Genomic DNA, 22,811 nt, shown 5'->3' with positions numbered 1-22,811 from the left:
TAGTAGTTGTAGTAGAATTTTTATTATTTTTATTATTCTTATTATTAAGAAGAAGAAGGGATTCAACACATAATTGGGGGTCCTCATCATGATGATGCTGGAGTTTTTGCTCACTGTCAGGAAGACCAACAGCCAGTTGCACAGGGAGGTGTAACGGCTGTTGGTCATCCAGTTTGTGGATGAGCTGCTGCACTATTATGGTGTTGAATGCTAGGTGAAGGGTAATCTGGGCTTCCTGAGGCCATTTCATTTATGACCCAACCTTGGGTAAGCAGATAAAAATGGATGGATAAATACAGTGAGACCTCAACTTACAAACACCTTAACTTACAAAGGTTTCGTCTTATAAACGTCAAATTTATGAAAATTAAACCTTATTATAAGCACTATTTTCATAATACACACCCACCACGGCTGGCGGAGTGATCTTTGGCGGAAGTACACGATCGAACAGCACCAGAGGTTACGTTACCAACAGTCCTTATGGAAGGTGACTCTCCTTCCATAAGCCATCAACGACCATCAAAAAGGTAATTAAAACTTTATTTCACAGCACAGTTTATTTCTTTAATTACAGTCCTCATGTAATGCGCCTCTCTTTCCAAACAGCAATTCCCTTTGACCTTCGACTTCCAATGCCATTCCATCAAGCCATAAATGACCATCACAAATGTAAATAAAGTGACTTTATGATACAATTCTTCTTTTCATCTTTTCGTCAATGGATGCTACAGCTGCGTGTTTGCTTTCAACATTTAGCTTGTAGTCGACGTGCACATTCCACCATGATGTCCCTGATCCACTGGTGGAAAGACGCTTTGATCCTCTCCTCTTTCATCTAGAACTGCTTCATGTCATCACAAAGAGGGTACAGCAAGTCCTGAAGAATTCATGTCTCTCTGTGTCTTTGTTTTGTCATATTGTCTCTATGCTGTCATGTTATTTGTTATTTAGTTTTTTTTGTTCTTTTGACTTCAAGACGGCGCCCCAAGAGTGGCTGCCTTTCCAGCAGCTCATGTATTTTGTTTTTCTACTTTCATTCCTTTCATAACTTTGCTGGTGTGAAATGTAAATTTCTCCACTGTGAGACTAATAAAGGCAAATCCAATCCAATCCAATCCAATCCAATCCAATCCAATCCAATCCAATTCAGTGTATTTCTTTCATTACAATACAATAGCACATTTATTATACATAGAATAAGGTATGTTGTGTGTAGTTTTAAGGCTTATTTAGTTGAAAAATATTTTATGGAAACCCGGGAACGGATTATTCCCATTTTAATGGTTTTCTATGGGATTTTTTTTTTTTGAGATGCACATTTTTCGCCTTCCACACTCTGTCTGGGAACCAATTAAGTTCGTAAGTTGAGGTCTCACTGTAAGTTGAGGTCTCACTGTATATTTGTTTTGAGCATACATGAGTTTTCAAATGACCAAGACGTAAAGATTAGCAAGGATGATGTGAGGAGGGTGCTGAAGAGGATGAAGGGTGGAAAGGGACTTGGGCTTGATGGTTTACCAATAGAGGTATGAAAGTGTCTAGGACAGGTGGCAGTTGTGTTTCTGATGGGGTTGTTCAACAAGATCTTAGATGCCTGAAGAATGGAGACAAAGTGTACTGGTGCCAAGAACAAGGGAGATGTGCAGAATTGTCGTAACTACAGATAAATAAAGTTGATGAGCCATACGAAGAAACTATGGGAAATTATAATTGAAGCTAGACGTAGACGTGAAAATTAGTGAGCAGCACTATGGCTTCATGCCTAAAAGTGTACAACAGATTCAGTGTTTGCTTTAAGAATGCTGATAGAGAAGTACAGAGAAGGTCAGTAGGAATTGCATTGTGTCTTTGTAAATGTGGAGAAAGCGTATGATAGGGTGCCCAGAGAATAGCTGTGGTATTGCATGAGGAAGTCTGGAGTCACAGAAAAGTATGTGAGAGCGGTGCAAGACATGTATCATGACTGTAAGACAGTTGTGGGGTGTGCTGTCGGTGTGATGGAGGAATTCAAGGTCGAGGTAATACTCCACCAGGGGTCAGCTCTGAGCCCCTTCTTATTCGCGATGGTGATAGACAGGCTTACAGACGATGTTAGACAAGAATCTCCTTGGACGATGATGTTTTCAGATGACATTGTGATCTGTAGCGAGAGCAGAACAGGTGGGGGAGAAACTAGAGAGGTGGAGGTATGCCCTGCTAAGTAGAAGAATGAAGGTCAGTCGCAGCAAGATGGAATATACAGTGGGACCTTGGCTTACGAACTTAATTGGTTCCCAGACAGAGTGTGTAAGGCCAAACGTGTGTATCCCGAAAATGAATTTACCATCAGAAACCATTAAAATGAGAATAATCCGTTCCCAGGTCCCCATAAAACATAATTTTCTACTTTCTAATTTTCTAAGCCTTAAAACTACACAAAATATACCTTATTTTATGTATAATAAATGTGCTATAGTATTATGATTAAAGAAATAAACTGTACTATACAATAAAGTCATTTTATTTACCTTTGTGATGGTCGTTAATGGCTTGAGGGAATGGAGTGTCCGGTTTCCTCAGCATTAAACACTTGATGAGGAACATAGGCTTCTTTCACCATCTTGAGTAATGATCCCTTGGAGGTGCATTCTCTGTGATAAATGTATCTAGTTTTTCATCAATTGTGATCTGTTTAGCTGGTTTGATAGCTTTTTGCATCAAGTGTACAGATGACTTGTGCGGGTTATTTGTGGAGCCTGAACAAAGGTGCGAGTGTCAGAATAGTGAGAAAATGGATAGAAAACAGTTAAAATCTCATCTCATCTCATCTCATTTTCTGTACCGCTTATTCCTCATTAGGGTCGCGGGGGTTGCTGGAGCCTATCTCAGCTGTCTTCGGGCACGAGGCGGGGGACACCTTGAATTGGTTGCCAGCCAATCGCAGGGCAGACATACAACAGTCACTCTCACACTCACACCTAGGGACAATTTGGAGTGGTCAATCTGCCTGCCATGCATGTTTTTGGAGTGTGGGAGGAAACCGGAGTACCCGGAGAAAACCCACGCGGGTCCGGGGAGAACATGTAAACTCCACACAGGGAGGCCGAACCGGGACACGAACCGGCGACCTCTGCACTGTGAAGCCGGTGTGCTAACCACTCGACTACCGGGCCGCCCAACAGTTAAAATATCCCATATATTTTAACTGTTTTCTATCCATTTTCTCACTATTCTCACACTCTCACAGTTTTGCTTTTTTGTTTCAAACTTTCATCTCCCTTTCGTGTGTGTGTGTGTGTTTTCTCACTCTCTCTGTCTGCCTGTCTCTTTAATGTTTAACCTCCCCCCCCTCCCACTGCTGGGTTCTTGACCAATCACGTGGCTTTAACCGGAGACGTCATTTTGTTTTTTGGAGAACGGCCTCACACTCTCTTTGTCTGTAACCCGATCCCCCTGCTGCGTTCTTGACCAATCACATGGCTTTCACCGAAGACTGGGGGCGGGGAATAGAGGACAAACACGGTGCCCACCATTTTCTTGTTAGGAGAACAGGCTCATTCTCAAACGACACATCACTCAATATGGCAGCTCCGTTTGTATCCAAAAAATAGTTTGTCTGCCAAGGTAAAATGTTCATAAATGTAACGTTCGTAAGCCAAGAGGTTCGTAAACCGAGGTCTCACTGTATGTGTGTAAATGAGAGGGACCCAAGTACAAGAGTAATGCTACTGCGAGAAGAGATAACGAAGGTGGATGATTTAAAGTACTTGGGTTCAACTGTGGAAAAGAAGTAAAGAGGTGTGTCCAGGCTTGAACGACTGGAGAAAAATATCAGGTGTGATGTGTGATAGAAGGGTTTCAGCTAGTATGAAAGGAAAAGTGTATAAAACGGTGGTGAGACCAGCCATGATGTTTGGACTGAAGACAGAGCCACTGAAGAAAACACAGGAGGTAGCAGAGAAGAAGATGTTGAGTTTTGCTTTGGGAGTGACCAGGTTGGATAGGATCAGGAATGAGTATATTAGAGGGACAACTCACATTAGAAGCTTTGGAGAGAAAGTCAGAGGCCAGACTGAGGTCGTTTGGACATGCCCATAGGAGAGACACTATATCAGAAGAAGGATGCTGAGCCTGGAACTGCCAGGCAAGACACCGAAAGGAAGACCTAAGAGGAGGTTTATGGATGTTGTCAAAGAGGACATGAAAGTAGCTGGTGTGAGAGAAGACGATGCACAAAATCGGGTCCGATGGAAGACACTGATTCGTTGTGGCGACCCCTGAAGGGAAAAGCCGAAAGAAAAAGAAGATGGAATTTTCAAATGTAATGCAAAGGTGAGTGTTTCATTTTCAGATGAGGAATCTAAAACCCTATGGTCAACTATGACTACTATCTAACATTTTTTAAGAGTTTTGAACATAACTAATTATAATAATACATTTTATTTCAAGCGCCTTTCAAAGCTCTCAAGGACACTTTACAGTCAGACAAGCATAGATACAATAATAAATACAATTATAAATAGAAAGAAGAGATACAGCTACACAGAAAATGCAATTTTAAATATGTGGGTTTTGAGATGGGATTTGAAGGTGGGAAGAGAATCGATGTTACGAATGTTGGGAGGAAGTGAATTATGTCTACTTAGTATACTTGATCCAAACAAGGACTGGGTCATTACATTTTTGGTTATGATTTAGGTTATTTAGAAGTGACACTGAATAAGAAGGTGATTTAAAAATTAAGGAATGAAAGCATTGAGAGTCCATTTCTACAGTGCGGGTCACTAAATGGTTAGAATACAAATATTAATTTAGTTAAAAATGATTTAAGAAGTCCAAGAGGAATTCCAAAGAAGTTGGAGAATACAATGATTTGTGTACACTTAACTCAATTGCTGCCATTCACAAATGTACTCAGGAATTACCGAGTTTATTCGGGTTTCATTTTTTAGGGGGAGGGGGGTACAGTGAAGATCAAGTCCCAGTCTCTTGTGTGTGAATTTCAGAACTGTCAATGTATGTATTTCCCTCCCACGAGGGGGGCAGCAGTTGCGCTTGGATCGGCCCGTGAAAAACACGGAGGAGGCAAGCCTTCCTTTCAGTGTTTTAATGGAGGCGACAGAGACGTTCATGGCGAAGCATTTTAGTCACAATTACAAGCAATCTATGCTAGCACAGTATTGGACTGGCAGCATAGCTGCACAACTAACTGAGAGTGATCTGTTGGGTGACTCTGAGCCGGATCCGGATAGAAGTAAACAACTGTCCAGATGTTTGAGACGTCACTTGAAGTTAAAAATATGTTCCTTGATCACCTTTCTGCTTGAATTTGCTTCTGTGCAGAAAAAGCTCACTTTCTCAGCTTTTTGGGGAAAATTAGGTATTTGGGCTGAAACTTCCTGATTTTAACAGCCAATATCTCCGGAATCAAATTAGCGAGAAATTATTTTTTTTTCTGCTGAACGAAGAAAGTCTAAGGTTTGAAACGCTGTATTGAATGTTTATATAGTCTTAAAACTCAATATTCTGTGGGTCCTACAATTTCAGTGAAAATGACGAAGAACCTGGCACTGGGGTGCACACGTTTTTGCACATCTGGCAGTGAACGAGTTAATGAGTTTACCTGGCTCAGCAAAGTTGCGCAGTGGATCATCCCCCATCACCCAACCATTGAAAGCGAGGATGTGACATGTCTTGTCTGGTTCATTCAGCATCTCCATCTCATGCTCCAGAGTCATATCATGATAAGGGAAGGTGAAATATCTGAAAGAGGAAAAAGAACTGAAAACAAATCTGCCGTTGTTAACGTATTCGTTGCCATTCAGAAATTTACTTGGGACTTGATAATATGCCGTAGAATGCCATTCCTGAGTTTATTTGGGCTGCGTTTTTTTTTTGCGGGAGAGTGAAGATCAAGTCCCGGTCCGCAGCTCCAACACTAAGTGAGGGTGATCTGTCGGGTGACTCGGAGACGGATTCTGATTCCTCCGATGAGTGGCTGCCATCGAGCTCGGTGAGCTTCTGCGACGCATAAGCAGGCCAGACAACCCACCCAGAAGTCCAGGTGTCCATTTACATGTGATACTTTTATTTTGTTTGTCATCCTGTGACATCACAAGCACACGTGATGCTACTGTTATGTCTCAAGCGCATTGTTGATGCCTTTTTTTACCTCTTGGATGCTTTGAGATGAAAATGGTACAGTGGTACAGTTGAAGGTTTCCATTTTGGTGGCCTCAGTATAGCATCTCTGCTTTTTGCAGATGATGTGGTACTGTTGGGGCCTTCAAGTGGAGCTCTCCAACTCTCTCTTGAGCGTTTCACAGCCGAACGTGAAGCGGTTGGGATGAGAATCAGCACCTCCAACAAATCTGAGACAATGGTTCTCAGTCGGAAAAGGGTGTAGTGCCCTCTCCGGGTTGGGGAGGAGATTTTGCCTCAAGTGGAGGAGTTTAAGTATCTGGGTGTCTTGTTCACGAATGAGGGTGTAAGGGAGCGAGAGGTTGACAGGTGGATCGGTGCAGTGTCTGCTGTGATGCGGACTTTGTACCGATCTGTCGTGGTGAAGAAGGAGCTGAGCCAAAAAGCAAAGCTCTCAATCTACCGGTCGATCTACGTCCCAAGCCTCATCTATGGTCACGAGCTATGGGTTGTGTCCGAAAGAACGAGATCCCGGATGCAAGCGGCCGAAATGAGCTTTCTCCGTCGGGTGTCCGGGCTCTCCCTTAGAGATAAGGTGAGAAGCTCGGTCATCCGGGAGGGGCTCAAAGTCGAGTCGCTTCTCCTCCACATCGAGAGGAGCCAGATGAGGTGGCTCGGGCATCTGATTAGGATGCCCCCAGGACGCCTCCCTCGTGAGGTGTTCCGAGCATGCCCCCGGGGACGACCCAGAACACGCTGGAGACACTATGTCTCCCAGCTGGCATGGGAACGCCTCGGGATCCGCCAGGACGAGCCGGAAGAAGTGGCTGGGGAGAGAGACGTCTGGGTTTCCCTACTGAAGCTGCTGCCCCCGCGACCCGACCCCGGATAAGCGGCAGAAGATGGATGGATGGTACAGTCTGACAATGTTAGTAAATATTTCTACAAAGCCTGGTTGAAGCTGATTATCCCCCCAACTCCCACAGAGATTGTGAAAAGGCAGATGGAGAAGCATTTGCCACACTAAAAATAACTACAGTATTGAACGCACACACGCGCACCTGTATATCGCTCACGCACACACTTGCAATTAGTTCAAACACAGGCACACATCTGTAAATAGATTATTTTTGTTCTGTGTTTCTGGTTCTGAATCTGTTATAAATCTAAATAAATGTAGTTTTGTCATCAAAAAAGTCTTTTTTCTTTTGTCTTTTCATAGACGTAAACAACTGTCCAGGTGTTTGAGGTGTCACTTGAAGTTAAACATATGGTCATTGATCACCGTTCTGCTTGAGTTTGCTTCTCTGTAGAAAGAGTTCATTTTCTTGGCTTTGTGGGAAAAATCAGGCATTTAGCAAGAAAACGCCAGATTTTAACAGCCAATATCTCAAGAAAAATATTACCTAGAAATAAACTTTCTTTTCTGATTAAAGAAGAGAGTCTAAGATTTCTAACGCTGTGTTGAATGTTTATGTCGTCCAAAAACTCAATATTCTGTGGGTCCAGCAATTTGGGTGAAAATGACAAAAAAAAAAAAAAAAAAAAACTGGCACTGGAGCGGACACATTTTTTGCACATCTGGAAGTGAATGGGTTAAAAAAATAATATTAAGGAAATGCTCTGTTAAACAATGCAACAAATAGAGAATTTCTGAATTCTGTTACACTAAGAATTCCACCAAGTCAATCTGAAAAATCTGCAAAGAAGAGCTTAATTTGTACAGTGTAGCGAGGTGGCTGGTTATTTCTGACACCGTTTTGGAATGTGTGTCGTTGTTATAATGACATAGTGGAGCCAAAGGCAAAGGTCTGCACTCAGTTTAATTTTTGATATTAACCAAGGCTTTATTTTATTTCATGGTTTTTGATAGAGAATAGACAGAATAGAAGTTAGCATGTTTCAACACAAAGCCCACATTGAAAGCACAGAAAACCTAGGGTTGATGTGGGGTGAACAGACACAGCCTGTTAATCTGTCATCTTCATGTAGGAGATCTGGCCTCGGACAGAATTTAGGACTTGGGAAACTCCTTCACATCAAGCGGTCATAAGCCAGGTTACAAATCTATTGGTTCAGGGAAAGACAACAAATTGAAATATCTGTTCTGTTGTTTATAGTTGTTGGTGCTTGGGACGTCCAGGGGCGTGGTATTCAAATCAAGAAGACTATGCTTTACTAATGCATAATTTCAATTTGCATATAATGTCAATAAATAGCTTGGCAGAGGGCTGCAGAATTTGGGTGTCGCTCATGAATGGTGGCATCCCATGCCGGCAGTAAAAGACAATATTCCTGTGTTCGAGCCTTTGTCCACAGCGTCCGACCGAATATCTCAGACAGTTTCATACGCAACACATTTTTGTCTGATTCCTAACAAAATACTGCGGGAAAGTCAGTTATTGTGTATTTTTATTTACCTTGCAATTTTATTTTTGTTGACGCAATATAAATTAGCTATATTTGGGTTATATTTGGCCCTAAACAGACAAGTGAAGAAAAAATGTTTACCTGGTAACAAGAGGGTTTTTCTTGCTAACAGGGCCTAATTTGGGTCCATGTTTTGCCAGGCGCTCATACATTACATTTCCCACAATGCAGTTGGTTGCCTGAAAGCAATCAATCACAAGCAAATATGAACTCAAAACAGTAATAATATTTAAACCATTGATCCATTGGCTCTGCACAGTTGGTCAATCACAAAAATGTTCAACCTGGTAAAAATATTGGTTTAACACTGACAAAAAACACAATCAAACGTTGACATTGAACAGTTGATATGAGCCAAAACTGGTAGATTGCAGTTTTGATGTCATTAAAAAATGACGTCCAATGCCACTGACCTCGACGTGACGTTTCACTGTTGATGTTTCACATAAATGTTCAACCTGATAAAAAATATTCGCCTAAAAGTAACAAAAAACGTAACCATATTTTGACATTGAACAGTTGATATGAGCCAAAACTGGAAGATTGCAGTTCTGATGTCATTAAAAAATGACATTCAATGCCAGTGACTTTGGCGTGGTGTTTGACTGTAGATGTTATCCAACTTTTTACTTTTTATTATGTCTCCTCTTAATTTAGTCAACTTCATAATTTATTTTCTCATCAATTTAGGAGACAAAATATGCCTTGGTGATATTTTATCTAAGAAATGTGACATTATGTTACACTACCTGTTCTTGATGCTGATGTACAATGTGCAGTTGTTCCTCATTAAGTTGGTTGAGTTTCTGTTGCAACAAATGGCAGCACTCCTCGATGTGCTGTGAGGAAAAACTGTATGAACAGCAAAAACAATTATTCTTCAAAAATACTTTGACATGCATACGGATCAGAGAAAAAGAACAATGCACTGAGTTTTTGGCATTCCTTAATTTGATTTCCCCCCAAAAAAGGAAAATTAAACGCAAAGGAAGACGGGAAAATGGCAGTCTGCACGCTAACTGATCTTTTCAACAATACATTTAAAGGACAACCTCTCACATCAGCTGCCTTTATGTCCTCTTTCACAACATCGATAAACCTCCTCTTTAGTCTTCCACTCTGCCTCTTGCCTGTCAGTTCAAGAATCAGCATCCTTCTTCAAATATCTTCACTCTCAAACCATCTCAGTCTGGCCTCTCTGACTTTCTCACCAAAACCTCCAATATGAGTTGTCCCTCTGATACACCTTCCTTCCTGACCCGATGCAATCTGGTCACTCCCAAAGAAAACCTCAACATCTTCATCTCTACTACCTCCAGATCTGCTTCCTATCTTTTCTTCAGTGGTATTGTCTTCAGTCCATACAATATAGCTGTTCTGAGCAGTTGTATACTTTTTTCCTTTCATTTTAGCTGAAACTCTATCATGCATCACACCTGACAATTTTTCTCCAGCCTCCCTGTACACGCTTCTTCACCTTTTTTTCCACACTCTCAGGACAGTTGACCCAAAGTACTTTATTCACCAAATATTTTTGCATTGACTTGCAAGGAAATGTTTCAGATAGACAGTGATACCACGGCTTACGAATGCTTTCGCTCACAAACCTTTCGCTTTACGAGCATTAAATTCGAGATAATATAATATTGGCATACAAACTAGTTTTCGGCGGACGAACCAAACCACACAGCGCCACGGTGGCTGGCGGACTTGATTTCTACACACACTTTGAGTGCAGACGTGGTTTGCTATTGAGTGGAGTACTTTTGTAATTATGGGACTGAAAAAGACCCCAACACGGGCTAGTGTTAAGGTAAAGAGGACAAAAAAGACAATTACGGTCGAGCAGAAGAAGGAGATCATCATAAACCACGAACGAGGTGTGCGTTTGTGTGACTTAGCGTCCCAGTACCAGTATGCTAAGTGGATCATTGCTACGTGTGGCTAAGGGTGTTGCTTTGTTGTCTAAGCAACAGTCTCAGGCAATAGAAGAGGTTGAAAAACTTCTGCTGATTTTGATTAACGAAAAGCAGCTAGCAGGGGACAGTGTCAGTTAGGGTATTATCGCCGAGAAAGCACGGCAACTTCACTCGGATATCATCAAGAGGCAACTACATCAACGACCATCACAAAGGTAAATAAAACGACTTTGTTATACAGTAGAGTTTATTTCTTTGATGACAATGCAATAGCACATTTATTAGGCATAAAATATGTCTATTTTGTGTAGTTTTAAGGCTCATTTAGTAGAAAATTATGTTTTATGGGGACCTGGGAACGGATTATTCTCATTTTCAATTGGTGACCCCAAGTACAGTAAAGTCTCGTTATATCGATATCGGATATATCGATAGTCCCGGTTATATCGATACTATTTCTATGCACGCACGGAGAAAATTACATGCAAACAGGGTCGGATATATCAATAGTCCCGGTTATATCGATATTTTTTCGGACTCCCTTGAATATCGATATAACGAGACTTTACTGTACTTAACATCCTTATCTCTTCTCCCTGTAACATCACTCTTGTACGTGTGTCCCTTTCATTCACACACATATATTCCATATTGCTGCGACTGACCTTCATTCCTCTCCTTTTCAGGGCAAAGCCCCACCTCTCTAGTTATTCCTCAAAAGCAGCAATAGATTAAAATCAATTAAATTCACATTGTATTGTAACTTTGCTTTCATGATAAACTCCCAATAATATGAGCTATGCCTGTCTAACATTTTAACCCCCATTTGAGTCTCCATAAGTCAAAAAGGAATTTACCAAACAAGCAGCACACCGGTTCATATTAATGAAAAGCAGTGTTCTGCATCTATGTTCATCCTGCCTGGACACGCTTCTTCACCTCTTTTCCACACTCTCCATTGCTCTGGACAGTTGACGCCAAGTACTTAAAATCATCCATCTTCTTTATCTCTTCTCCCTATAACTTCACTCTTGTACTTGGGTGTCCTTTTGTGGCTTGAAATTGTGTGTGACACGATGACAGAACACAAACCGGGAACGAGAAAAACAATTGTGTTTTTTTTTCTGCTTTGGTCAGAAGATCCAGAATATCAAATATTTAACTTGATGATGTGCATACATTTCTACAGTGAGGTCTGTTAAAATGTGTCTCACCTGTGAGGTACAAAAGTTTGAAGAGCAGAGTTCATGTCCACTGAGTTGCCATAACGTCGCCAACAAGGGTCCTGGATGATGATCAGGCCATTGTTTCCTCCAGTCTTATTATGGTCTGCTTTCGCACCTTGAAATTCAGACATGATAGATGTGACACATCATCATCAGACTATTGAGACCTAAAATCCGGGACACGCTGGAAAGACTATCTCTCGTGTATACTGGGAACACCTCTGCATCCCTTCGGAAGAGCTGGCTGGAGAGAAGAGTATGAAAAGAGGTTGGATCTCTCTTATGAGGCTGCTGTCAAATAGAAGAATGGATGTAATAGATGAACACACAAGACTTTTGAAACCTTCTCAATTACACAAATGCGCCTTCATAGAAGTGCCTGGGATCTTTCAGGTAAGCTCTTCCGTCGTGGATTAGGTTACCAACATGGTTAGAAAGGTCTTTAGTGATAACCCCCCTACAAACAAAATTCTTAAATGCCCTGGATGTGGTCTGGCGCTTTCTGGTTGACAATCCTCTGCAATGGGTTGTGGACATCAAAAACACTGCTTCTAGATTTGTAGACTGGTTTGGTAGTCCCTTTTAAAGTTGGTATATTTCGAGGGTGTGCTACAACAATTCTATTCAGGTATAATGTAGAGTTGTCAACCAGGCAGTCAAATGCCAGATTTAAGAAGACATAGTTTTGTTTAGTCCATGGAACAGTGGACAATCTGTACCCTTGGGAGTGCAGTTAGTGTCACATCCTGAGTGGCGACAGGTGCGCGCCCCTCCCCTCCCCGTTCCTCTGGCTCGGACACCTGTTTCCTATTCACTGATGTGCCTTCTGACTATAAGGGTCACCCAGTTTCCCTCGGTATTTGCCGGTGTATTTCCCGTTGTGACTTTATCGCTTCAGCCGTATGCCAGTTTGGTCTCGCTCTGTATTGCTGCCCCGTTCTGTTTTGTTTTCTCCCTTGCGTGTCTCAGTAAAGCCCTTTTGAACTAATCTACAGTCTCCATCGTGTATTTTGGATCCAGCTCCTTTTTGTCCGACGAGGTCGTTTGCATTTTCCTCGTGCGGAAGTGACAGTCCATTTAACCGGTTGATGTGTTTGCTTTTTGGAGAAGGTAATCAATCAAACATATCCCTTGGAAAATTCCGTACGAGTGCTTTGGAAGTAAGAGGGAACAAATTCCCTGAAACAGGGAGTTTATTCAGTCGCTGTACAACCGGTCTCAGATGTTAGTCCACATTGGCAGCGGGATATCTGACTCATTTCCACTGAGGGTTGCACTCCATCAAGGCCACCCTTTGTCACTGATTCTGGTTATAACTTCTATGGAGTGAATTGCTAAGTGCAGCCAAGACATAGAAGGAATCTCAATTCAATTCAACTGTATTTATAAAGCATGTTCAAACAGCCATCTCTGTTTCAGATGGTCCCGCCCCCTTGGTCTTGCCTTGCTCGAGAATCAAAACAATGGCTTCAGATTCGGAGAAGATGCTTTCTTTTTACTCATCCAGTTATGAATATGATTCAAATAGTTCTGAAGAGGAAAGCATACAAGTTTGCAATCGATTAAAGGAGTCCTCCCATATTAATTCGAGTCATCAATGACAGCAATGTAGCACCCAGAAAATGCAGAAGATGGCGCCCAAGCTCTGTTGGAAATGGGCTGATTTATCTGCTGGGAATTCGTGTCAGCGAATATCAAATAGTTGTCTTGGTGCAACACACAACCATTTACCATTGCATTATTTATGTGTTTTCCTTCTAATTTCGCCATCAACACGGATCAACACGAAGTTTTCAGACCAAACAAAGTACCGCAAAATGCATTGTGTGTCGCTTTCTTACTCTAGAGCGTTCCAAACGTGACGTGGGGATCATCATTAACTCGAAAACAAGACTTCCTGAATATTCAGCACGAGTCTTAAAATGTAAAATATAGCTATATGCGGTGGAATCTTTGTAAAATACGCTCAGTAGAAGTCATTTGAAGTGATTTTACAAATTATGGAGACAATTTGTCCGAAGGCGTCGGTTGTCCTTTAATGGAGGAGTAGCTGACCACAAAGTCAAGTGCAATCCAGAGCCGGGATGTGACAAAGGCATGGATTAGTGTCCCAAGGTGCACACGAGAAAGGAGAGGTTTTACACATCTTCAGCAACCTAGCCAGTTGCCTAAATAGAAAAACAGCTGGAACTAAACTTAACTTCAACACTAATTTGCCAAAGAAGTTTAAAATCACTTGTCCACTTTAAAACCCAAGTTTGAGATTCTTTGAAGAAGGAGATGGGCTGAAAGGTGACACCTAATTTATTGTTCACCCAAATTGACATGGAGTGGGTCATGAACAAAATAACAAGCTCCTGGATCCAAGTGCCCAAAATCAATTTCCGTATTTAAGCCTGTCCGGTGCGCTATGTTGGAAAAATAGTTTAAAGCTCGGCCATTTGAGAGGAGCTTAAATAAAAACCACTGCTCCTTTGCTTCATTAAGAAGTAAGGCAGATCAAGGTGTTCTGGGCACATTGCACTTGAAGTGGGCCAGGCCATCTTGGAGAGACCATGTCTCTTGGTTGGCCAGAAAATGTCTTGGCATCACACTTAAGGGATGAAGTAGCTGGAGAATATTACGCCTGTGCTTCCCTATTAAAATTGCTGGTTCTACCACTCATTGTTGGATAAGTGGAAGAAAATGGAAGGAATGCTCGATAGATTGATATACTGTATATTAGTCTAAGAGACATACAAATTAATCGCAACATTATTTACCATTCACTGTACATGAATATACAGTTGTGCCTTGACATACGTGACCACGTTTTTCTACGAGACTTCATTCAGCAAATACAGGTATTTTTGCATTACATGCAAGGCAATTTTTCAGATATACAGTGATACCTCGGCTTATGAACGCTTTAGCTCACGAACTTTTCGCCTTATGAATAATCTTGGCATACGAACTAGTTTTCGGTGGACGAACCAAACCACACCGCGCCACGGTGGCTGGTGGACTAGTTTTCGGCGGAAGAACACCAAACCACACGGTCGAACAGCGCCACGGTGGCTGGCGGAATAGTTTTTCACACCCCCTCTGAGTGCAGACATGGTTTGCTATCGAGTGGAGTACTTTTGTAATTATAGGACCGAAAAAGACCCCACCACAGGCTCGTGGTAAGGCGAAGAGGACACAAACAAATTACGGTCGAGCAGAAGAAGGAGATCATCGAAAAACACGAACGGGGTGTGCATTTATGTGACTTGGAGTCCCAATAAAAGAGCTTGAAAAACTTCTGTTGATATGGATTAACAAAAAGCAGCTAGCAGGGGACAGTGTCAATTAGGGTATTATCACCGAGAAAGCACGGCAACTTCACTCAGATATCATCAAGAGGCAACTACATCAACGACCATCACAAAAGTAAATAAAACGACTTTATCATACAGTACATTTTTTTCTTTAATTACAATACAATAGCACATTTATTATACATACAATAAGGTATATTTTGTGTAGTTTTAAGGCTTAGAAAATTAGAAAGTAGAAAATTATGTTTTATGGGGACCTGGGAACGGATTACAGTGAGACCTCAACTTACGAACTCAACTCACACAGACAGAGTGTGTAAGTCAAAAAAAAAAATTCCCATAGGAAACCATTAAAATGGGAATAATCCGTTCCCGGGATTCCATAAAATTTACTTTTCAACTAAATAAGCCTTAAAACTACACACAACATCCCTTATTCTATGTATAATAAATGTGCTATTGTATTGTAATGAAAGAAAAACACTGCATTGTATCATAGTCACTTTATTTATTATACTTTGCCTCTCAGAAATCAAATCCTGGTTTTCTCATAACTTTCTCAAACTAAACAGTGAAAAAACTGAACTTCTCCTTGTCGGTACAAAATCCACCGTTCACAAAGCAAACAGTTTCTCTCTCACCATTGACAGTTCTACCGTGTCCCCCGCCCTTCAGGTTAAGAGCCTGGGTGTCATCCTCGATAGCACACTATCTTTTCACTCGCATATAAATAACATAACCCGGTCTGCATATTTTCACCTCCACAATATCAATCGTCTCCGTCCCTCACTCACCCCTCACACAACTGCTATCCTCGTCCACAGTCTCGTCACCTCCCGTATCGATTATTGTAATTCACTTCTTTTCGGGGTCAATCAAAAATGTCTCCATAAACTCCAACTAGTCCAAAATTCCTCAGCCCGGATCATCACAAAAATCCCCTCCTTTCACCACATCACCCCTGTCCTCCAACAGCTCCACTTGATACCTGTTAAACTCCGTATTGAATTCACTTCTGTTTACATTTAAAGCCATCCATAACCTTGCCCCCCCTATCTGTCTGACCTAATTCAAATCTCTGTTCCTTCTCGGGCCCTCAGATCCTCTTCCTCCCTCCACCTCTACATGCCCTCTGCCCGTCTCAACGATGGGGTGCAGAGCTTTCAGCCGCTCCGCTCCTAAACTCTGGAACTCACTTCCACCCAACATCCGCAACATTGACTCCCTTCCTACTTTCAAATCTCACCTGAAAACCCACCTATTTAAACTTGCTTTCATGGTCTAATTTATTCAGCTGTTTTATTATTTATTTTTTTATGCATGATTTTACTATTTTGTGTATTGTTTTTGTTGTAAAGTGTCCTTGGGTGTTCAGAAAGGCGCTTGTAAATTAAATGTATTATTATTATTATTATTTACATTTGTGATGGGGGCGGCCCGGTAGTCGAGTGGTTAGCACACCGGCTTCACAGTGCAGAGGTCGTCGGTTCGCGTCCCGGTCCGGTCTCCCTGTGTGGAGCTTGCATGCTCTCCCCGGACCCGCGTGGGTTTTCTCCGGGTCCTCCGGTTTCCTCCCACACTCCAAAAACATGCATGGCAGGCAGATTGACCACTCCAAATTGTCCCTAGGTGTGAGTGTGTGACTGTTGTATGTCTTTGTGTGCCCTGCGATTGGCTGGCAACCAATTCAGGGTGTCCCCCGCCTCGTGCCCGAAGACAGCTGAGATAGGCTCCAGCAACCCCCGCGTCCCTAATGAGGAATAAGCGGTACAGAAAATGAGATGAGATAATACAATAATACTTATCCTGTGACTGTAAAGTCTCCTTGAGTTTTGAAAGGTGCTTATGAATGAAATTTATTATTATTATTATTATTATTATTATTATTATTACTACGGTACGGAAAATGAGAGATGAGAGACATTTGTGATGGTCATTTATGGCTTATGGAAGGAGAGTCACCTTCCATAAGGACTGTTGGTAACTTAACCTCTGGTGCTGTTCGGTCGTGTACTTCCGCCAAAGATCACTCCGCCAGCCGTGGTGGGTGTGTATTATGAAAATAGTGCTTATAATAAGGTTTAATTTTCATAAATTTGACGTTTGTAAGGCGAAAAGTTTGTAAGATAAGGTGTTTGTAAGTTGAGGTCTCACTGTATTTTCATTTTTTAATGGTTTCTTATGGGAAATAAATGTTTGGCAGACAAACTTTTTGCCTTATACACACTTTCTGGGAACCAATTAAGTTTGTAAGCTTAGGTATCACTGTAATCATTGTTAGAGGGCAGTAAATGCAACTAACTTCACAACAATTAGCAACAGTTCTTCAAAATCGAGTATTCAAACTTCATGCCAGTCTAAGTTAAAGTTAATTAAGTATATGAAAAATGGCATGTAAAATAAAGGTATAATTAAATATCTCGTTATTTTTGACACCTATCTTGATAATTATATGACTATGAGCATGGTGAAAACTGCATAAAAAGAAAGAAAGAAAATGTTAGCTATCCAAAAGCCTGTGGAAAGTTTTGTATGTGTGTGTGGGGAGTATTTTTAGAACGTCCTGAAAGTCAAAGTAATCTTCTCTCTGATCCCTTCAGTGGTCGCCAGAGCGAATCAGTGTCCTCCATCTAATCCTGTTTTGTGCATCCTTGCTCTTTGACAACATCCATAATCCATAAACCTCCTGTTGGGCCTTCCTTTTGGTCTGCTGCCTGGCAGTTCACCGCTCAGCATCCTTCTCCCGATATAGTCGCTCTCTCTCCTCTGGACATGTCCCAAACCATCTCAGTCTGGCCTCTGACTTTCTGTCCAAAACCTCTAATATGAGTTGTCCCTCTAATATACTCATTCCTGATCCGATCCAACCTGGTCACTCTCAGAGAAAACCTCAACATCCTCATCTTTGCTACCTCCAGCTTTGCTTAGTGTCTTTTCTTTAAGGACAACTGATGTCTCCGGACAAGTTGTGTCCATAATTTGTAAAATCACTTCAAATGACTTCTACTGGTCGTATTTTACAAAGATTCCACCACATATAGCTATATTTTACGTTTTAAGACTCGCGCTGAATATTCCGGAAGTCTTGTTTTTGAGTTGGTGACGATTCCTCACGTCACATCACTGAAGGAACCCCCCTGAGCGAGAAAGGACATACCTTGCATCACCTCAATGCATTTTGTGGGACTTTGTTTGGTCTGAAAACTTTGTGTTCATCCGTGTTGACGGCGAAATTAGAAAGAAAACAGATAAATAACGCAAAGGTGAATCGTTGTTTGTTACACCGAGACAACTATTAGATATTCGCTGACAAAAATTCCAAGGTGAAAAATCAACCAATTTCCAACTGAGCTCTGGCGCCATCTTCTGCATTTTCTGTGACGCTACACATCAGTCCTGACGCCTCAAAATGACCCTGAAGACCTTCTTTAATCGATTGCAAACATTTATACTTTCCTCTTCAGAACTATTTGAATCATATTCATAACTGGATGCGTAACAAGAAAGCATCTTCTCCGAACTGAAGCCATTGATTGAACCACGATGGGTTGCAGAGCTTTCAGCCGCTCTGCTCCCAAACTCTGGAATTCTCTTCCACCCAACATCCGCAATATTGACTCCCTCCCTATTTTCAAGGCTCACCTCAAAACCCACTTGTTTAAAATTGCTTTCAATGTATAGTTCTATCTGCTATTTTATTATGTATCATTTTACTCATGGTTTTATTGTTATGTGCTTTGTTTTATTGTTTTTATTGTAAAGTGTCCTTGGGTGTTTTGAAAGGCGCTTGAAATAAAATGTATTATTATTATTTTTTGGGTCTCGAGCAATGCAAGATGTCTTGACTTTCTGATTTTTTTTTTGCAGATTTTGGAAACTAAGTCATTTTTATTGGTGTTTTGCATTTGACTAAAATATCAGCCTGCGTGCTTTGGGTATTTTAGATGCCATAAAACGTTTTTCTGATGTCAGTTAAGAAACAAAAAAGTGATGTCGGTTGTCCTTTAAGTGGCACTGGCTAGTCTCACCAGTTTTATACACCTTTCCTTTAATTTTAGCTGAAACCCTTCTATCACACAACACACCTGACATTTTTTTTCTCCAGCCGTTCCAGCCTGCCTGTAGACGGTTCTTCACTCTTTTTCCACACTCTCCATTGCTCGGGACAATTGACTCCAAGTGCTTAACATCCTTATTTCTTCTCCCTGTAACCTCACTCTTGTACTTGGGTCCCTCTCATTCAGCAATACATTAAAATCAATTCAATTCACATTGTATTGTAACTTTGCTTTCGTGATAAACTTCCAGTCATATGAACTAGGCCTGACTAACATTTTGACATTTCCCATAAGTTTCGACCTCAACAATCAGTTTACAAAAAGGATTTTTACTCAACAAGCAGAACACCGCTTTTCATATTAATGAAAAGCGGTGTTCTGCTTCAATGTACAACATGGATTTTAACAGAGAGGAGCTAATTTAGAAACAAATAGTTGTACAGACCTTTTTGCAAGAGAGTTCTGAACTGCTCCACGGCGCTGTCCACTTTGACCTGGTAGAACTCCCACATTTTAATTTGAGGGTACACATCCTGCCACAGCACACTTCGGATGTCCTGACACACACACACACACACACAAAACAAACACACAAACACACGCACGCGCGCGCGCACACACACACACACACACACACACACACACACACACACACACACACACACACACACACACACACACATACACACACAGGTATTTTAATACACAGGTATTATTTTTGTAATTATTTCGAAACAAATATATACTAGTAACATCTGACTTAGTTTGCTGGCCAATCAAGCACAGGAATCCCATGGTCATTGAACCAGGATTTGGTACTTTAGGCCAAGTGAACAGGTGCCAAGTCCTGTTGGAAAATGAAATGACCATCTCTAAAGAGCTGATTTGCCAAAGGAAGCATGAAATGCTCTAAACTATCTTGATAGACAGCTGTGTTGACCACAGTGGACCAACGCCAGAAGATGACAGGTCACCAAAAACAATAACAGACTGTGGAAACTTCACACTGGACTTCAAGCATTTTGAGTTGTGGGCCTCTCCTTTCTTCCTGGGACAGAGGTGGGCAAACTCCGCCCAGTGGGCCAGATCTGGCCCGTTGGTCTTTTTAATCTGCCCCGCCAAAGGTTGGTACACAACTGAGGTTCGATATGAATGACTACATTCATTTCATTTGGAGTCGTAATGAATAGCATTTCAACACTGGGTGACACAGTCGAAGTCGCAGAGCACAGGGGAAAGAGAGGGAGAGAAAGAGAGAGACAGATCGAGGAAAATAATTATTTACCACTTGTGGACCTCTGTCAACCGTGAATTGCCGAAGCAGGTATAAAAAATATATCCATTAAAATTTTCCTGACTACATTACATTAATGATTGACGAATACAAACAAAAGTCCTGGCTGCCGTATGGAAGTGCGTCGGCCCAGATATTATGTATCATTGGATCCAAAACGGTGACATGCAAGTGACTCTCGATTGCAGTGAGTTTTGTGAATGTTTTTAAATTCGTTATTTTACATTTATATCTTGTAGATCGTGGAAGCCTTTGTTTGGTAAATACTAATAAGATAGGAGGCGAGCTCTATGATGCTAACTATGAACAGAGAAAACCTTCAAGGGTTCTGTGACTGGCTTCAAGTTGATATAAAGGCCCTATAGTCTAGGACAAATATGGTCAAGCTACGGCCCGTGGGCCACACACGGCCCGTTCGGCTTTTTAATCCAGCCCGCCGAACTTGGCCAAATTATAGTAAAAACAGTTTTAGACTTTTTTTTCGAGGCTAATCATCCAGCTCGTAAATTATTTGTTGAACGTGTATAAGTAAAATGTAGCTTGTAGCTTATTATTTGTTATTCATGTCCTTATGTGCCACATATCACGTTAATGGTATATTGGTAATTCACAGAGCTTTCACCCCCCATCCCCTTTCAATTGCTGCTGTGGACTGCAAATTTCCCCATTGTGGGACGAATAAAGGTTTTCTGATTCTGATTCTGATTCATATATGCTTCATATGTCGTGTCCTTCACCGGTTTTGTCACTTGCATACGGCTCGAATTGATACGGAAGGACTTCTTTAATCAATCGCAAACTACGTATGCTTTCCTCTTCATAACTATTTGAATCATATTCATAACTGGATGAGTAACAAGAAATGATCTTCTCCGAATCTGAACCCTCTGAAGCCATTGTTTTGATTCTGGAGCAAGGCAGTTTGTGAAGGAGGTTCCCGATGAGACGTTACGAACACGGGGGCGGGAATTTCTGAATCTCTCCAGTTGAGCTCATTAGTGGGAGTTTTGGGCAACTTTAAGTAATTTTTATTGGTGTTTTGCGTTTGACAAAAAATATCAGCCTGCGTGTTTTGGGTATTTTAGATGCTATAAAACGTTTTTTTTCTGATGTCAGTTAGGAAAAATGGTGTCGATGGTCCTTTAAATGGCATTTTCTTCACGATCCTCTCCAGGTGCCAGTCAGCTCTGCTGCTCGTGCACTTTTTCCTTCCACACTAAACTTTCTGTTCATGTGCTTTGACACAGCACCCTGGGAAGAGCCAACCTCGTTTACTGTGCTTTTAAAGGCTCAAGCACCCTTGTCAGGTGTTTTGCATTAATTGGCTGACAAGGTTGTGACAATTTAAGCGACAAAATTCGACATTTTCACGATACTTTAATTTTTGAGACTGATTTAGCAGTTTTTATAAATTGTAAGACATAATAATCCAAATATTAGCAAATAAAAGCTTGAAATATCTTGCAATGCATGTTATGAGTCTAAAGAATATATTAATTTCACCTTTAAGTTAAATTACTTAAATGAATGAACTTATTTCACAATATTCTAATTCTTAATGTCACATTTTGGTTTTCGACCAATGAGTTGCCCTGCCTGCAGCTGCACAGATGTTGGTCATTGTCATCAGTAGCAGTGAAGACTCCCGGCACGACCATTCAGTGTAGAGTCATTGTTTGCTCCTGTCATGTTTTGCTTGTCTTTGTCTCCGCTGGAGCTCATATTTTATCCATGCTCTCGTTTGTGTTTTCTTCTTGTCCTTGGTGATGTTTTCGCTCATGTTACGGTCACTGCTATTTTTTTGCGTCGGCCACGGTTATTGTTCGTCGCTTTGGATTTTTTGCTTTTGTCATATCTGAGCTCTGGATTTATTTATTCCTTTTGAAGTACACCCTCCTCTTCCCCTCTGCCGGCATTTTTGTGGTCCACCTCCACCATCTTGCATTCGTGACAGAAGGTCCTGACAAACCACTGGACCATGCAGGCGAGTGCCTCCAATCAGGCCGTCACGTTTCTGTTCCCTGGTGAAGCAAGGGTTGGATTGGATTGGATTGGATTTGCCTTTATTAGTCTCACAGTGGAGACATTTACATTTCACAGCAGCAAAGTGATGAAAGTGAGTGAGTGGTTGCAGGCGCCTTCTCGTTTCTGTCCTGTGGCGAGGCAAGGACTGTTGTCGCCTTTTTGTTCCTGTTTCTCGGTGAAGCAAGGGTTGCCGCCGCCTTGATGTTACTGTTCCCTGGAGAGGCAAGGTTTGCCGCCGCCTTGATGTTACTGTTCCCTGGAGAGGCAAGGTTTGCAGTCTCCTTGTTCCCGTTCCTTGGCGAGGCAGGCCTTTTGGAAAACTGTTGGAATCAGTCCCTTGAGGGAGGGGTACTGTAATGTTTTGCTTTGCGACCAACGAGTTGCATTGTTGGGCCCTGCCTGTAGCTGCACAGGTGTTGGTCATTGTAATCAGTGGC

At 41.6% G+C, this 22,811-nt stretch overlaps 1 protein-coding gene across 1 annotated transcript in view; it reads right to left on the bottom strand.

Annotated features, from left to right (window-relative positions):
• agla (amylo-alpha-1,6-glucosidase and 4-alpha-glucanotransferase a) overlaps positions 1–22,811 on the bottom strand; it is a 108,335-nt gene that overhangs the window by 62,341 nt on the left and 23,183 nt on the right. Inside the window, exons 6-10 of the mRNA XM_089007483.1 lie at positions 19,501–19,612; positions 11,687–11,813; positions 9,303–9,405; positions 8,635–8,732; positions 5,606–5,745 (exon numbers count right to left, since the gene is read on the bottom strand). Coding sequence (XP_088863609.1) covers positions 5,606–5,745; positions 8,635–8,732; positions 9,303–9,405; positions 11,687–11,813; positions 19,501–19,612 — 580 coding nt within the window. The remainder of the gene's footprint in view (positions 1–5,605; positions 5,746–8,634; positions 8,733–9,302; positions 9,406–11,686; positions 11,814–19,500; positions 19,613–22,811) is intronic.

The sequence above is a fragment of the Hippocampus bargibanti genome, linkage group LG11 (genome assembly GCF_051943395.1).
Source record: "Hippocampus bargibanti isolate YZ-2025 linkage group LG11, ASM5194339v1, whole genome shotgun sequence".
Classification (NCBI taxonomy): domain Eukaryota; kingdom Metazoa; phylum Chordata; class Actinopteri; order Syngnathiformes; family Syngnathidae; genus Hippocampus; species Hippocampus bargibanti.
Note: the sequence above shows the minus strand (reverse complement) of the source record. Positions and strands in the feature narration are given on the sequence as shown.